Below are 18,051 nucleotides of genomic sequence, written 5' to 3' on the forward strand. Positions count from 1 at the left end.
TTTATTCTTGTACATTTGGATATTCAGTTTCCAAGTACCATTTACTTAAATGCCTGTCTTTTTCCAATATATGCTTGGTTTGTTTATTTTATTTTATTGTTTGTTTGTTTGTTTTTTTGAGACAGGGTTTCTCTGTAGCTTTGGAGCCTGTCCTGGAACTAGCTCTTGTAGACCCGGCTGGCCTCGAACTCACAGAGAATCGCTTGCCTCTGCCTCCCAAGTGCTGGGATTAAAGGCGTGTGCCACCACTGCCTGGTCCAATATGTGCTGTTGACAAATTTGTTAAAAACTAAGTGGTTGTAATTCTATGAGTTTATGGTCTCTATTTTATTGGCCCACATATAAGCTTTTGTTACTATGACTCTGTAGTATTATTTGAGATCAGATTTTGATACTTCTGGCATTTCTTTTTCTGTTTAGGATTGGTTTGGTCATTCGTGTCTTTTTGGGTTTCCATATGATCTCTAAGTGGTTTGTTATTGTGTTATAATGCCATTGGAATCAGGGCAGTGGTGTCAGACATCATTAATCCCAGCACTCAAAATCTCTGTGATTTTGAGGACAGTCTGACCTAGATCTACCCAGCTAGTTCCAGGACAGCCAGGGCTACACAAAGAAATCCTGTCTCACCATAAATAAACAAACAAACAAATAAATAACAAAACGTAACAAAAAAGAATGTCATTAAACTTTTGATGGAATTCTTTCAGCAATATTGCCATTTTAATGATTAATTTGTTCAATCTATGAATAGAGGTCTTTCCTTTAATGTTTTCTTTAATTTTGTTCTTCAGCATGTTAACATTTTCATTGTAGACTTTTCTTCATTTTATTGGTTACATTTATTCTTAGTACCTCTTCCTCCCAGTAATATTGTTCCAATTGAATGTTGTAATTTTCATACAGTTTGCAAAGTGATTTTTTTTTTTTTGCAAAATGATTTCTTTTACTTTCGTATCTCACAAGTGATGGTTCGTTCTAGCAGCAGATTGCCCGTCCCTCACAAGAAGAAAAAGTAGAAGAAAAAGAAGATGATAAAGCAGAAAAAACAGAGAAAAAGGAAGAAGAAAAGAAGGATGATGAAGAAAAAGAAGAGAAGGAAGACTCAAAGTGAGTTGAGCGGGAAGATATGTGTTCTAGTTATTTTCAGAGCTGAGCTTCATGTTACAGGTGGGAAATAACATGTGCTTTGATTAACAATTTCTTGGCATAATTAAGGAATGGAATATTTTAGTAAATAAAATGCTTGACCTAATGGCCTTATTGCCAGGCATGTTATTTTATGCCTGCATACCCATGTGTACACCTAGATTACTTTTTTTGTTTTTGTTTTTTGGATGTTGTTAATATTTTTAGAGACAGGGCTTTTCTATGTATCTGTGACCTTCCTGGAACTATGAATCTGTGTCAACCAGGCTGGCCTCAAACCCAGAGATTCACCTGCCTTAGCCTCTGGGAATAAAAGCATGCACCACCAATTGGTCTTTTTATTTTTATTTTTTTGTAAAGACAGGGTCTTGATGTGTAGCCCTGATTACTCTGGAACTTACTGTTTAGATCAGGCTGTCCTCCTGCTTGTGGCAGCTCTCCTGCCTTTGTTCTGTAAGTGCCAGAATTACAAGATCACAATCATGATTCAGATACTGCTATTCTAAGCTATAGGCCACAATATTTTGTAGTTATCACTAAGGTATGTTGAATATAATTTAGTGTTTGCTTTAGAAGATCTTTTCCAGCCTTTAGACAGTGTTAAAATGCCAAGAAAGTTATAGTCTTTGTGTTTTTGTTTTTTTGGTTGTTTTTGTTTTTTGAGACTCGGTGTTTTTCTGTGTAGCCCTGACTGTCTTTGAACTGCCACACGGACCGTGCGGTCCTTGAACTCACGGAGATCCACCTTCTCTGCCTCCCAAGTGCTAGCACCACCACTGCCTGGCTGAAAGTAGTAGTTTTAATATATGTATATATTCTTGCTGACTTTATTCAACATATAAAATGTAGTTCTGTGTTACCAGCTTTTCTGTTTCCTTAATATGTGATAAAAGTCTTTTGAAGTGTCTTGAGTCAGTAAGAGCTATTGAAAATCTCATAAGAGTTTTAGGTAAAAATTGAAAGAGGTTACATAAATTTATGCAATTTCTATTTAAACAATCTTCTTTGCTGTATCTATACTTTTAAATCACAAAAACTTTCATTTGCTTTTGTTTCTAGAGAAACTACCAAGGAAAAGGACAGAACGGAAGGCACAACAGAAGAAACGGAGGAAAGAGAGCAGGCCACGCCCAGGGGACGAAAGACGGCTAACAGCCAGGGGCGCCGGAAGGGCCGCATCACTAGGTCTATGACAAGTGAAGCTGCAGCTGCCAGTGCTGCTGCCTCAGCCACTGAGGAGCCCCCTCCATCCTTACCACCGCCACCAGAGCCCAGTTAGTAGAAGAGATTGCTTTGTGCAGGGTGTAATCATGAGTGATAAAGTATGGCGGGGCCTGCCAATATCGATAACCCAGAAGTTGACTTTTAAGGCTGTTCTTTAATTTATTAAACTTATTTAATTTTATTAAAGTAAAATTATTTTGGTTAAAAAGAACATTAGCTACAATGTAGTTTTTCTTTTACTATTTGGCATGCAATTTTCTTGGCATAACACATAAATATTCTTTCTTTTTTCACATTAAAACACTTATTTATTCATTTATGGATATGTCTTAGCATATGTGAGTGTTGGTGCACACGGGTCTAGAACTTTTGTGATTGAACTCAAAGTGACAGGCTTACAACATGAGTACCTTTATCTGCTAGGCTGTCTTGCTGGCCCAACTTTATAGTTTTTTTAAAAACTATTTTAAGAGTTATCTCTATTAATTACTTTAAGTTATCTCTTAAATATACTATACTATAGTATAATGTAAGTATAATATAACATAATTTAAAAAATTATTTTAATTGTCATCTTTTTTTTTTTTTTTTTGAGACAGGATTTCTGTCCTGTTCTTTAATTTATTGGAGCCTGTCCTGGTCTCAAACTCACAGAGATCCACTTGCCTCTGCCTCCTGAGTGCTGGGATTAAAGGCGTGTACCACCACCGCCCGACAAGGGTTATCCCTTTATTAATTATTTTAAGTTATCTCTCTGTAGGAATTTTGATTTTTGAGATTTAATTACTTTTATTTTATGTGTATGGGTGTTTTGCCTGCATCTGTGTTTGTGCACCATGTGCATATTTGGTATCCTTGGAAGTCAGAAGAGGGTTCCCTGGAACTAGAGTTAAAGACAGTTCTAAGCTGCCATGTGGGTGCTGGGAATTGAACCCAAGATCTCTGTATGAAGCAGTCAGTGATGTTTCCTTCTGAACCATCTTTTCATGTCCAGTTTTATAATTTTAAAGTATTCATAATTTTTATTTTACTTCTTAAATGCCTTGCTATATAGGCATTTTGCTTCTGAACTAAATGTGGAGTTAAGCATTTCCCTACTGTGAGTGGTTAAACTGTCTTGTTGCTCCATTTTAAACCAGTATGGACAGCACTATAAGGAAAGATGTCTTCCTGCACTGAACACTTTCTGCTAAATTGAGGAATAAAGTTTTAGGTAAGATATACTGGACTTAAGAATAAAACTTTAGGCCGGGCAGTGGTGGCGCACGCCTTTAATCCCAGCACTTGAGAGGCAGAGGCAGGCGGATCTCTGTGAGTTCCAGGACAGCCTAATCTACAAGAGCTAGTTCCAGGACAGGCTCCAAAACCACAGAGAAACCCTGTCTCAAAAAATCAAAAAAAAAAAAAAAAAAAAGATTAAAACTTTATGTTTTGTATAAAGTAGTGTCACATTATTCTTTAAAAGGGTTGTAGTGGTTACCAGTTTTACCATAAAATGAGATACAGAAGACAATGCATGTTGTACAAACGGTAGGAATGTTGCAGCAGAACCAACCAATGGGAGAATGAAGATGGGCCCGAGCAGGTCATAGTGCTCTTGGCTTTCTCTTGAGCTGTGTCTTCCTTTGCTACAAAGCAGGGAGCGTGCAAAATATTTTAAATAAGTGATTGATCTGATTGGGTTATATGGAAAGATGATTCCGCTGACACAGGAAGGAAGAGGCGCTGTGTTCTTTTGTTGTTGCAGTAGAGGGGCGACAAAGAGGTTTGTTATGCTGGAGGTAGACTTTCATCAGGAATGTAGCCAAAGGCAAAACTTTGAGAATAGTGAGAACATTCTTGACACTGAGAAGTGTGGAACTTTTCCATCTCATTGGCTATTTAGAAGCTGATACTATCTAATTTCATACATGGTAAATAAGTTAGTTTTCAGTAAAATGGTCCTTGAATGGATAGGCCAATTTTGACTTCTTTAGCCTGAGTTTTTTTGTTTGTTTTACTTTCAGTTTCTACTGAGCCTGTAGAGACCTCACGATGGACTGAAGAAGAAATGGAAGTTGCTAAAAAAGGTAATGTATAATAATGTGAAATGTTCAGAGTTGGTTTTTCGTCTATTTATTTTTAAGATTAGTAGTGAGTGGAATCAATTTAAAAAATTTTTTTAATTGAAAAGCGTAGGCCAGCCACTGGAGAGATGGCTAAACAATTAAGAGTACTGACTGTTCTTCTATGAGGACCCAGGTCCAGTTCCCTGAACTCATATGGTGACTCACAATCGTATGTAACTCCAATACCAGAGGATTCAGTTCTTTCTTCTGGCTTCTGTGGGCACCAGGAATGCAGGTGGTGTATACATATATAAGCAGGCAGAAAACCTAAATGCACATGTGAGTGCACTCATGCCTGCGCTACTTAGTAATTCATAGTCAGCCTGGGTTGTGTGACAAAACCCCATCTATACGCCCAACAAGTTTTTTTAGAAAGGTAAATAGAGTTATTTTGAAGCAAATTTAAGAATTCTTTTTGATGGTGTTGCATACAGTAAATAATTGATTCTAATGCACTTCAAGATGCCTTTGTTTAAAAAATTTATGATCCTGCAGTTTTATTTTGATTATCCTTTGAGAGCAGGGAGCTATTTTCACTTTTCTACTGTAGTTGTGATTACATGCGTTAGAAATTATTTGGAGGGTAAATTTTGAATGTGAAATCTATGTTTGTATTGAAAGTTGGTTGAGTAGAATAAAGGCTATTTTATTTTGTATTTGGTTAAGTCTTTTGTGTAGCAGTTGGTTAACTTACAGTGTGTATGCATGATATATACAGTGAAGCCCATGTGTAGTTCAGAGGAATCCCATGCTTCTATTCTGCTTTAGAGGCAGAGTCTCTTTGCTATGTTCTTGCTGCACTGTGCTGCTAAGCTTTCAGCCATTTCTCTTTCTGCCTCCATCACTCACACAGGAGGCCTGCTTTATGGGGTATGTGTCACTGCATCTGGCTTTGTGTGTGGGTTCTGAGGTTCAAACTCAGGTCATTAGGCCCCTTCAGAAATACTTTACCAACTGACCCTTCTGCCTAGACCTAGTTAATGCTTTAGATTATATTTCACCATGGAATTGAGTCAGAGGTAATTATAAAGTTTATAAACTTCATTTATAAATTATAAATATTTTATTATTTATAAATTATAAAATGGCAAAGATTATAAACGTGCCATTAGAAAGGTCAAGGAGACAATAATTTGAGTGCTGTACCTGCTACTTTAATAGCTGGGTGGTCTTCATTGCTCCACAGAACTTTATATACTTTGTTTCCCATCATTGTTTACTAGTGCAGGAAAATCTGAAAAAATTTCATACAGGATAAACAGTAATTTACAAAAAGATAATCAACACAACTTACCTTGTAATCATCAAAAGAAATTATTATATGTAGCTTGGCCATTTGTTGACCTGTTTGATATTAATTTACTTACTATTTAGCAAATAGTGAATGTTATCTCCTCACCCCCCAGGGTTTCTTCTGGTTGTTCTGGAGCTGGCTTTGTAGTCCTTGCTGGCCTCAAACTCACAGAGATCTCCCTGTCTCTGCCTCCCAAGTGCTGGAATTAAAGGCATGATCTACCATGCCCAGTTGAATGTTACATCTTAAAAATCATATACAAGCAAAGTTTTAAAGTGCTTGTTTTTAAATATTTTTATCTGAAATTTATTTACCATGAGTGGCAGATGCTAAGTTTATAAAATTATTAGAGAGATTTGCACTTTCCTCTCACCCCATTGTCAGTGTCCCGGTTAAGTATGGGCATAGTAGCTGACTTGTAGAGTGACCTTGTCCAGGCAGATTGTTCTAAGATGCTTAGTCACCACCTATCTTCAATGCCTTCTAGGCAAGTCTTCCCAGTGACCCTAATGATCTTTTAGTTTTCCCTTTCCTCAGTGTGTGTTTGTGTTTATGTGTGTTTGTGTGTGAGCGTGCATGTGTATGTGTGTGCACTCATGTGAATGTTATTGCACATGAACACTTGTTCATGGATGTGTAGATGCATGTGACCTGTTTGAGTACAGTTGTATATGTAAATATGTGTAGGTGCAACTCTTTTGCTTGTGCTGCAAATACTTCTGATGGAGTTATTGTCCCAGCTCCTAGGTTTCTTTTTTATGTGTGTTTGGTTTTTTATTTTTGAAGCAACATATCATATAGTCTAGTCTCAAGCTAGGCCCTGAACTTCTGATCCTTCTGCATCAGCCTTCCAAATATTGGAATTACAGGTATATGCCACCATACCTGGCAGATCTTCCAATTTTCATTATAAAGGGAGCTTTTTGTTTGTTTGCTTGTTTTTGTTGTTGTTGTTTGTGTTGTTTTTTGAGACAGGGTTTCTCTGTAGCTTTGGAGCCTGTCCTAGAACTAGCTCTTGTAGATCAGGCTGGCCTTGAACTCACAGAGATCCACTTGCCTCTGCCTCTGCCTCCCGAGTGCTGGGATTAAAGGTGTGCACCACCACTGCCCGGCTTAAAGGGTACTATTTATATTAATCTTCAAAACCGATGTTTATCTCTGTTCACTATGTGTCTAATTTCATATAGCTCTCTATATAAATTTATGTATTATTTATGTATTAAATTACATATGTGTATTCTTTAAGCATATGTATGTGTGCTTGCATATATTTAGTGCGCAGAGAAATACTAAACTGGTGTTTTATTTGTTTTGGAGGTGAACCAGGGCCACATGGGTGCTAGGCAAATACTTTACACCTGAACTCTTTGACTAGACCTATTAATGGTAAATCTTTAAAAAAGTGTTGTGCATTAACTAACAACAAGTTCTGTTTAGAAGTTTTATATACTTCATGGGCTGGAGAGATGGCTTAGTTGTTAAGATCACTTCCAGAGGTCCTGCCGTTAGTTCCCAGCAACCACACGGTGGCTCACAAACATCTGTAATGAGATTTAGCACCCTCTTCTGGCACACAGGCATACAGGCTTACATGCAGACAGATCACTACATATATGTAAAATAAATAAATCTTAAAATGTTTCATATACATGAATAACTTATATTTGAGTTTGTAAGTATCTGAGCCATTACTGTAGATCCAGTTTTATCCTTATCCCTATGGGATCTATGTGAGGGACAAGGCTTAGCTTCTCTCTATCAAGCATGTATTAAATTTGGGGAAATATATAGAAATATAAGTGAGTTTAATGGTAGTAAGTATTTCAGCAAGTATTGAAATATATTTAATAACTGAAAGCATACGTTCAGGGCTGTTGGTTTCACTTTAGTACTTAAGTTGCTTTAATATTTCTTTTTTTCTTTTACATGCTGGTAATCTCTCTTTTTTTAATATTTATTTATTTATTATGTATACAATATTCTGTCTGTGTGTACATCTGCCAGAAGAGGGCACCAGATCTCATTACAGATGGTTGTGAGCCACCATGTAGTTGCTGGGAATTGAACTCAGGACCTTTGGAAGAGCAGGCAATGCTCTTAACCACTGAGCCATCTCTCCAGCCCCATGCTTTAATATTTCTAATACTTGTTTAAACAGGTGACTGATCACTTAATGTTTGGTATATTTTTTAAATTGCAGGCCTAGTAGAACATGGTCGTAACTGGGCAGCTATTGCCAAAATGGTGGGAACTAAAAGTGAAGCCCAGTGTAAAAACTTCTATTTCAACTATAAAAGGCGGCACAATCTTGACAACCTCTTGCAGCAACATAAACAGAAAGTGAGTAGATTAATAGTGGTAAGTCTTCTGCTTATCAGTTTATATTTAGAAATGGTTTGATCCCCAGAAGCCTCTTGGTAGAAAGAGAGAACTAACTTTTGGCTTCCATATTTATGATGTGTGTGGACATGCATGTATACACTTTGTCTCTTATAATAAATTTGAATACAAGTTAAAAGAAAAACCTTAAGTCAGGTGGTGATCTCACATGCGCTTTAATTCCAGCACTTAGGAAGCAGAGACTGGCTGATCTCTGAGTTTTAGGTTTCATGAAAGTCATCTATTGCCCAGAGGCCTTTTTTTTTTTTTTTTTTTGGTTGGCATATATTCCCTTCACCTCCAACACAGGTTTTTTGCCACACCCACAGACTTCCTGACCATTGTGTGCATCTAATAGAATTCTGTGTTGTTTCGGGAATGAAATGTTTTGGTTTTTTCCCTTTTGCTTATTTAATTCATAATAATTGAATTACTATTTCGTACTTTTAGGCTTCACGAAAACCTCGTGAGGAACGAGATGTCTCTCAATGTGAAAGTGTTGCTTCTACTGTTTCTGCTCAGGAGGATGAAGATGTTGAAGCCTCCAATGAAGAGGAAAATCCAGAAGATAGTGAAGGTATCTCAGAATATTAAATTGTGTTGTGGCTTCTGTTACGAATACAAAACATCAAATACAAAATTCTAGTTTATTCCTTGATTGTGTAGTAATTGCATCACTGAGAAAATAGTGTTTCACTGTTTTCATGGCCTAGGTTTGAAAATAATACATTTATTCATTTGATCAACAAGTATTTATCTCTGTGTACTTAAGACTGTACAGGTGGTACAACCAGAAGGACTTGACAGTGACCCTCCTGCATCAGATGCTAAGTCTTTGCTTGCCTCTGTGTGTATTGTTGCCAAATTTACTTATTCAGTTGTTATTGCAAGTTACTATTTCTTTCATTTTAATGCCTTGAGGTTGATTTGTTTCATATTTTAAGGTTCATATATCATACTTTTTCATGTTTCAAGTCTGTATTACATTAGATTTCTGAGCAGAAATAACACCCACCTATGAAACCAAGGGACAGTTTCTTAAGTAGATAAACCCAGCTTCCTGAAATTGGATGTTTGTTAGTTATTAGAAGAACCAAGGCACCAATCATTTATTTTAGTTTTTATTGCCATTCACCATTTTTTGTAAATTGAGTGTTTCTGCTGTGAGGATTCTTATAATATTATTTGCTATATGCCCACTTTATTTTCTTTTTGGTTTTGTTGTTGGTGTTTTGTTTTTGTTTTTGTTTTTTTAGACAGGGTTTCTCTGCAGGTTTGAAGCCTGTCCTGAAACTCACTCTTGTAGACAAGGCTGGTCTTGAACTCATGGAGATCCACCTGTCTCTGCCTCCCGAATGCTGGAATTAAAGGCATGCACCACCACTGCCTGACTTGTTTTGTTTTTAACTAGAGTTTAAACTGTGTATAGAGTTGTTGGTATTTTCCTTGTCAGCTCTTCTATTTTATATAAACTTAGGAAGCTCTGTATGCTCTAGTAAGTCAACTTTTTCTCCATCAGTTTTTTTGTTTTGTTTTATTCTTTAAATGGGTCAGTTAATACAAGAGAGTACTAGAGCAAGCTCAGACTGAGAGTCAAGACTGAGAATAGTGCAGGACAGCTTGAAGTGTTCTTATTTCTTCCAGGTCTCTTAAACATCAGTCACTTTCTATTGAGAACTCTCATTTCCAAAGCTGTGTATCTATTAACTACTATTCCCCATTGTTGCAAATGTGAATAAAATCTTACTAATTTCAGTTATTTACAGTTACCGTGTTATAACAGTACATGTTGCATTTCATAACTTGAGTGTTAGAAACCATGTCAACGTAACTTTTATTAAACTGTAGTTTTGTAATCATTCTATTTTATTATCAATGTTTTATTGTCCCTAATTTTTAAATTAAACTTGATTATATTCTGTGAATGTTTAGGAAAATACCAGTATATACTGGAGATAGTACTACCTGAAGTTTCAGGAATCTTCTGGGGATCTTGAACAGTGCTCCCTGTGGAAAGGGGACAGTTGTATTAATTTCTGGGTTACTGTAGTAGAGTAGTGTACATTGAGTGGGCTACAGTTCTGGAGGTTAGAAGTTCAAAGTCAAGGTGCTAGGCAAGCTCCGTCTGTCTTGTAGACTTGCTACCTTCTGCCTTATTTTGTCCACTCATATCCATTACTTGTGCATTCCTGTATTGCTTTCTCTGAACAACAAACCACCCTTATTTAATCTCAATTGTTTCTGAAAAGCGGATGTAGTCTCAGATGCAGTTAGGAGTTCAACACTGAACGTGTGTGGAAGGAACACAGTTCAGCCCTAGCCTTGTCTCATACATTTGTATACATGAGCAGGACTGAAGATTTCCACCCTGCAAAGGCCCAAGACCAAAACAAAACTTTCTGGTTTTTATTCCCCCCTCTCCTTCTTTTATTGTGAAAGCTTTTTTCTTTCACTCGGAAGTATGAAAATAAGATAGTGTGTGAGTTTGATCTGATGTTCATGCTATGGGCAGCCTGTGTTATCTATAGTAGTCTCCTTATAATAGAAACACATTTGTCCAAAGATTTCCAAGGTCTCTTCTCGCTTCTTTTTAGCTCAGCTTCTTTTACATGGTGTCCTAGAGGATAAAGTTACTGGATTTTACATGACCTATGACCTCATGTTTCCTGCTGACCCTCAAGAGGTTCCGTTAATGTACTCACTGTATTATGTGGCAAGGCTCTCCTGAGTAGATTAAAGGCAGCTGGTTGTAGACAGGATAATACCGGTCTATGCTATCCTAAAATGTCCAGCTAAATATTTATCTATGGTGAGAAGAGTTAAATCTGGAAAACCAAATTTGACTAAAATCTGGACTTAGATTTTTGTTCTGAGTCACTAAGGGCTTGCCCATTTGTTTTCTTAGTTTTAGAAAAGAATGGTTTGTTTAGCTGGTGCTTTGTGAATGGTTTGTTTAGCTGGTGCTTTGTGAATGGTTTGTTTAGCTGGTGCTTTGTGAATGGTTTGTTTAGCTGGTGCTTTGTGAATGGTTTGTTTAGCTAGTTTTCTGTAGTTTGGAAGAAGATACCTGAGAAAGGCATGTATTGGAGTCTTTTAATGTTTTTAGGATAAGAAACTTAATAACTTTCCTCACTATATAATCATAATTAAAGGCCAAGTCACGTTTTTGGTAGCTTTTCATTATTTTTATCTGACTTTTGGCAATTGCTTCCATTTTTAAGCTTTGCCTGAACTCTAGCTCATGCATCTACCTTTTAAGTTTCACTTGTGTACCTAAAAGCCACTTCTAAGTTGATATCCAGAGCAGGTTGATGCTATAGTCCCACACTATGCTGCTCTTTCTCACCATCCTTACCTCTGTCAGTTACCCCCCAGACAGTCCATCAACAGATAGTGCCTGCTCTGTTTGAATATGAGGTCAGGTCTCCTTATTGCCATTGCTGGTCTCCTCTCTATGGTATTTTCCTGTTTGGTTTTTTTGTTTGTTTTCTACCCAGAAGCTGGGTTTTTCTTTGTAAAATGTAAATCCAACCGAACTTATTCCTTATACCTCAAGAATAAGAGCCCAAAGCTTTCTTGGTGATGGATGTGACTGCATGAGTTTACTGTTGTGCCTCTGAACTTTCTGTGGGTTGTTTTCCATTTGCCTGTTCTCTTCTCCAATCACACCATTCACCTGCTATTTCTGAGCAGAATAATCCCATTCTGAGCTTGACACTTTGTGAAAATTGTCCATGAATTTTCCCAGATCTACCCAAAGTCCACTTTTTCCTTCTTTTAGGTCCCTTTTCAGGACATTTCTTTACCTTTTATAGTCCTCTCTCTCACTACTTATTTGGTTTATATAATCACTGTATCTATTATCATGTAGTATATTTAAAATATTCATTATTCATTGTCTATTTCACAGTAGAATGTAGGCTCCATGAGAATGTGCAGTTTGTGGGATTCAAGAGATGGCTCAGTGGTTAAGAACACTTTACATTATAGAAGAACCAAATTTAGTTCCAGCACCCAGGTGGTAGCTCATAGTCATCTCTGCTAATTCCAGTTCTAGGGATCTGATGCACATAAACACAGGCAAAACATACATACATATAAAAGTAAAAGAAAAATATTTTTAAAAATATAATTTATTTTCATTGCTGTGTCTCCATACCTCAAACAACTCTGCGCATGCACATATTTGGATAAGGGAAAAACTAATTTTCCAGTTTTAAAATTATTCTGTGTTAAAAAATGTTTATTCACAGATGGTCATATAATACTCGTTTTTTCAAGCCAACAATATAATTTTGTCCTAGTGTTTCTATTGCCGTGATTAACACAATGACCAAAAACAACTCAAGGAGAAAAGGGTTTATTTTTTCACTTCATCTTACAACTCAGATCATACTTTATCACCGACGGAAGGCAAGGCAGGAACCCAAGGTACAAATCTGGAAGTAGAAACTGAAGCAAAAGCCCTGGCGGAGTGCTGTTTACAAGCTTGCTCAAGTTAAATGTTCAGAACTTTCTTCTGCTCTCAAAGACCACCTGCCCTGGAATGGCACACCTCCCCTATCAGTCCCCAATTGAGAAAATGCCTCAAAGGCATGCCTACAGGCCAGTCTTATGGTGGCAGATTCTCAACTGTGGTTCGCTCTTCTCAGATTACTCTAGTTTGTGTCAGTTAGACAAAAACCAAAAGCTTCAACCTGGACAGACTTCATGGCTTCATAGTGAACCTGTTTTTCTAAAGACATTTCTGTGTGTTATCTTATGTTAACTTTTTACCATTAAAAAAAAATCTTTTGCCAGAATGTGTCTTTCATGGATTATTTTTGTTTAGTTTCGTTATTCCATCTTTTCTTTGCCTTTAAAATAAACCTCTTTTTTTAGACATGTAAAGGAGTTTTTTACTTTCAATTTCAGAAGGTCAAGACAATTTGATCTTTTACACTTTTAGAGCTGTTTTCACTTCTCTGATGTCACCACACCAGTCAAGTTCATCCTAAACAAGCATGGTTTCTGTCACCACCTGCAGCCCGTTTATTATCAGATGTTTATGCTGTATCATTATCTTTAAGGTGCTGAAAATAGTTCTGATACAGAAAGTGCTCCCTCTCCTTCACCAGTTGAAGCTGCCAAGCCCAGTGAAGACAGCAGTGAAAATGCTGCTTCTCGAGGAAACACCGAACCTGTGGCTGAGCTTGAGGCCACCACTGACCCTGCACCCTGTGCATCTCCCTCTTCAGCAGTTCCAAGCACAAAACCAGCTGAAAGTGAAAGCGTGGAGGCCCAGGCGACTGACAGTGCCAGTGTGGAGACAGCAGAGCCGATGGATGTAGACCGTGAGGAGTGCGGTACTGAAGCCAGTTCTGTTCTTGATCCGCCAGCTGCTCCCAAAGCCGACTCTGTGGACGCAGAAGTGCGGGTGTCAGAAAACACTGCGTCTCAAGGTGAAGGAGATGCCAAAGAAAGAGACTTGGAGAGCACCAGTGAGAAGACCGAGGCTAGAGATGAAGACCTGGTGGTGGCTGAGCAGATGAATATCCAGAGACCTGAGCCCCAGTCAGACAACGACTCCAGTGCCACGTGCAGTGCTGATGAGGATGTGGATGGGGAGCCTGAGAGGCAGAGGTGAGACTGGACCTTGTTTCATCTCTGCTTTCTAACCGCCACAGATATGGCCACAGAGATGGCTCCTGTACAGATGATGACTAATTCCTTGCAATCCATGGATTGAACAGTGTGCATGTATGTGTGTGTGTGTGTGTGTTTGTATGGTTTTTTTTAATAGTGCAATGATAAATACCTTCTGTATCTGCATTGTTACAATATTCTTGGATAGCAGAGGGTGGGGGTGGTTTTCAGCCAGCAGAGTTGTGACTAAAACCATGGTCACACTGTGGTGCTTGAGGTTGGTAGCAGTGGTAAGTGGTGAAGACGATGGAAGGAGGGCCTTGGCTTTACCTCTGGGTTTATCTAAATTGGTTTGTTGCGCCCAGCGTTATAGAATAAAGGAAATACTATAAGGAGATATGCCATTGTTGAAAAGTTTTATATATTATTGCTGTTTTGGGGTTTGGGGACAAGATTTTGTTATGAGGTCACATTGAGCCTGAACTCTCTAGGTAACCCTGGCTAGCCTTGCATTTGTAGTATTCCTTCTTCTGTTTCCTACTGCAAGCATTGGAGACATGCCTGTGAAGAGTTTCTTTTCTCTTTTCTTTCATTTTTGTGTGTTGCTGGGGATCAAAGCTAGGACATTGCCCATGTACTATAAGCACTCTCACTGAGCTATATCTAGCCCCTGACGTTTTAAAGACCATAACTTAGTACAAGTTAGCAGAAGTTATATTGACAATTTTTGATATTGGTTATAATTTGAAGTTAGTCATATTTGTGATATAAAATATCAGATATAACACAAATTGATTATTTAGATTTTGTGAGAAAGGAAGCTTGTATGCATGCCATCATGGTCAGAAGATAACTTATGGTAGTGGGCTTTGTCCACCATCGGCTTCCAGGTACTGATCTCTTTCGTTAGGCTTAGTGACAAGGGCCTTCTCGCTGAGTCTTCACACTAGTCCACAAATAAAAGTTAAGTATTTTTAGTCACTAAAGGCAAATTAATTATAAAAATGCATAGTAAGTGTCAGACATAAAGATATTTTACAGAAAATCATAGTAATTTAATAATTTTAATACCTGGATGTTCCCTTTTCCTCAAAAGATATATAAACACCTATAAGCAGACATGTTGGATTGTTGCAGATTCCAAAAGTGAATTAAGACTAAAACATAGTCAGAAATTCGAGCACTTCCTCTCTTTTTAAAGCCAGTTACTTTTTAGTAAGCCGAAGATGAAGAGCTTTTCATGTGGAGCCAGATTTCCACAGAGCTCCGCTTTGTGTATCGTGTGTCCCGGTATCACTGTACGTGCTGACATTTAGTGCTCTAGACTAGGGTCCTCAAGAGAGTCCAAGGGCTCGAATTGTCACTAGTAAACATTTAAGTAACAAAGGTTTTTTGTCTAACCATCCATTTGCCAGAAAATGCAGTCATCTAGATCAGTCCTCTTTCTTCTCTTAATAGTGTAGAATTTATAGTAAGTGTCCCTACTTTTTGTTTTTATTTTTTCTTTCTTTTTTATTAAAACAATTTACTTTTTCTTTTTAATGTGTGTGTGTGTCCATGTCCTATGTGGAGGTAAGAACAAATTCTAGGGATTGAATTCAGGTTGTCTAGTTTGGTCGCAAGCATCTTTACCCTTGGAATTATCTTGAGGCCCAGCCCCAGTCTTTAACTAGAGTGATATATACGGATTAAAGCAGTATTGCCCCTTTTTTTGGTTTTTCGAGACAGGGTTTCTCTGTAGTTTTGGAGCCTGTCCTGGACCTAGCTCTTGTAGACCAGGCTGGCCTCGAACTCACAGAAATCCTCCTGCCTCTGCCTACTGAGTGCTGGGATTAAAGGCGTGCATCCCCACCATCTGGCCAGTATTGACTTTTAAAAAAGGCGCGTTTTTTTTATCTGAAATTGGAATTATTATATATTGTGTGCTGCTTGGTTTGGTAACTAAAAATCAGGATGACAGTGACCTTAGAAAATGAGCTTGTTTGGGCACAGCTGCGATAGTCTTCCCTTTGTGTGCTTTGCAGGTCATGCTCAGTGGCAGACCGTGATGTCCAAGATTGATCCTCAAAATGACCACCTCCAAAAAATATAAACTTTCTAGTAAAACCAAAATCATTGTAAAAACATGGTGAATTCTGAATGAAATCCTAAAACCTATAAAACTTCTAAGATGTTAAAAATTATATTTCCAGTTTTCTATATCTTTAATACCATCTTTTAAAAATACAATTAATAGTTTTTCTTTATACATTTTTATTTTCTTACCAGTCCACACATTAAAAAATGTTTATCTTTACCCAGTGACCATTATAGCATTGAGAAATATAACCAAGGCTATAAAATACAGCACCATTTTATTATATGTATGTTTGTAAAATATATCAAGTTCATGTATTGGACATCTTAAACTCATGTGTAGACATTAGAGGCAGGTGAAGTAGGTGCTGTGTGAAATGGCTGGGAGCAAAGGGACATATGACTGCACATTTCTGCTGTGTGGGAATGATGGCTCTCCATTTTCATTTCCTTATATTTTCTATAAGAAGCCTGAAATTTGGAATTTTGGGTAAAATTCTCAAGTTTTAAATGAGTGTTGCTTCTTCTCTGTGATCCCAGGAAAACATGCTATAATAGGGAACTAGTTTTTTGTTTTGTTTTTTTTTTCCCATTGTGAGCCTAGCCTTCAATGTCTGAGCTATCTCTCCAGCCCTGGGAACTAGTTTAAAAAAAAAATTTAGTTACTCTGGTGTGTGTGGTACAGCATTCATGCATATAGCACAATGCATGTGTGTATGTGTGTTCATATAGCACTCACATATAACACCGTGTACATGAGAATTGGTTCTCTCATTTTACCATGTATGTCCTGGGAGTTGTCAGACTTGGTGGTTCAAGGGATTAGTTTTTAGCATATGCCTGTATATTAGTAAATTGATACTAAACTTTTTGCTGTTGTTGTTTTTGTTTTTATTGGGGTTTTTTGTTTGTTTGTTTGTTTGTTTTTGTAAGTCAGGGTTTCTCTGTAGCTTTGGAGTCTGTCCTGAACTAGGTCTTGTAGACCAGGCTGGCCTCATACACACAGAGATCTGCCCACCTCTGCGAGTAAACATTTTTATGGGGTTTGTTGATATTGTTTTTTGTTGATTAAATGTAGATAATTACAATCAGATAAATATCAACTTGTCAGTTAATGTTAGATTTCTTTATCTGGAAAATTAACGCTATAATACCCTTTTCTGCCTTTACTGTTTATATATTTATTAGTTGTTGTATTAGGATTTTAACCTAAGACCTTGCTCATACTAGGCAAGTATTCTGCTATTGAACTGTACCCTCAGCCCACCTTATTAAGACTAATTTCTCTTTCTCTCTCTCTCTCACACACACGCATGCACACACACACACACACACACACGCATACACACACACACAAATGAATTGTGGTGATTTTACATTTGAAGTCATAAATAAAAATAACTTCTTTTATCTTTATTTGAAACCACCAACTATAGAGTGTTTCCTATGGATGCAAAGCCTTCATTGTTAAATCCAACTGGATCTATACTAGTTTCATCTCCTATTAAACCCAATCCATTGGATCTGCCACAGCTTCAACATCGAGCTGCTGTCATCCCGCCAATGGTAAGTGTCATCATTATACAAGGAAAGTTGAAACACAGAGACCTTCATGGACATATTTATTCTTTTACTTAACTCTTTGACTTTTTAGAATATTGTCGTTAAAAAAAAGTAATCTAATTTGAATTAACTATTTTAGTAAAATTTTCGGCTTATTTTTGAAATTGTAACCTAATCACAATAATTTTTTTCCTTCCTCCCTTTAAGCCTTTTCATTTACTCCTCCCTACTCTCCTTCAAATTCATGGCCTCTTTTTTTCATTCATTGTAATTGCATGTGCGCGTGCGCGCGTGCACAAATTTGTATATTTGTATGTATGTGTAGAATACCTAAATAGAACCTGTGAGGTCCATATAATATTATTTGTATGTGTGTTATCAGGGCTGACCATTTGACACTGGACGCCAGTTGATGTGCTTTCCTTGAGGACGACCATCTATTTTTTGTTTTTCACAATTTGTTACATGTATACAATGAATTCTGGTCATGTTTACCCTTTATTACCCTGCTTCTTCCCATTCTCTTTTCCACTGAAACCCTTCTTCTTTCCATTAAGTCCTCTTCCTACTCTTGTGTCGGCATATGTGGGGTCTTACTCAGTCTAATAAGAGTTGTTTGTATGATCATGGGTG

The 18,051-nt window shown here is 37.4% G+C and overlaps 1 protein-coding gene across 34 annotated transcripts in view; it reads left to right on the top strand.

Annotated features, from left to right (window-relative positions):
* The window catches only part of Ncor1 (nuclear receptor corepressor 1), a 151,501-nt gene that overhangs the window by 77,122 nt on the left and 56,328 nt on the right, over window positions 1–18,051 (top strand). For 19 of the 34 annotated variants that reach the window (XM_075992178.1, XM_075992177.1, XM_075992174.1 and 16 more), the window contains 7 exons: window positions 983–1,110; window positions 2,209–2,423; window positions 4,380–4,442; window positions 7,976–8,115; window positions 8,605–8,731; window positions 13,224–13,776; window positions 17,292–17,421. In XM_075992178.1, coding sequence (XP_075848293.1) covers window positions 983–1,110; window positions 2,209–2,423; window positions 4,380–4,442; window positions 7,976–8,115; window positions 8,605–8,731; window positions 13,224–13,776; window positions 17,292–17,421 — 1,356 coding nt within the window. The remainder of the gene's footprint in view (window positions 1–982; window positions 1,111–2,208; window positions 2,424–4,379; window positions 4,443–7,975; window positions 8,116–8,604; window positions 8,732–13,223; window positions 13,777–17,291; window positions 17,422–18,051) is intronic. The other 15 variants (XM_075992179.1, XM_075992193.1, XM_075992206.1 and 12 more) reach the window with 6 other exon arrangements.

The sequence above is a fragment of the Microtus pennsylvanicus genome, chromosome 11 (genome assembly GCF_037038515.1).
Source record: "Microtus pennsylvanicus isolate mMicPen1 chromosome 11, mMicPen1.hap1, whole genome shotgun sequence".
Taxonomy (NCBI): domain Eukaryota; kingdom Metazoa; phylum Chordata; class Mammalia; order Rodentia; family Cricetidae; genus Microtus; species Microtus pennsylvanicus.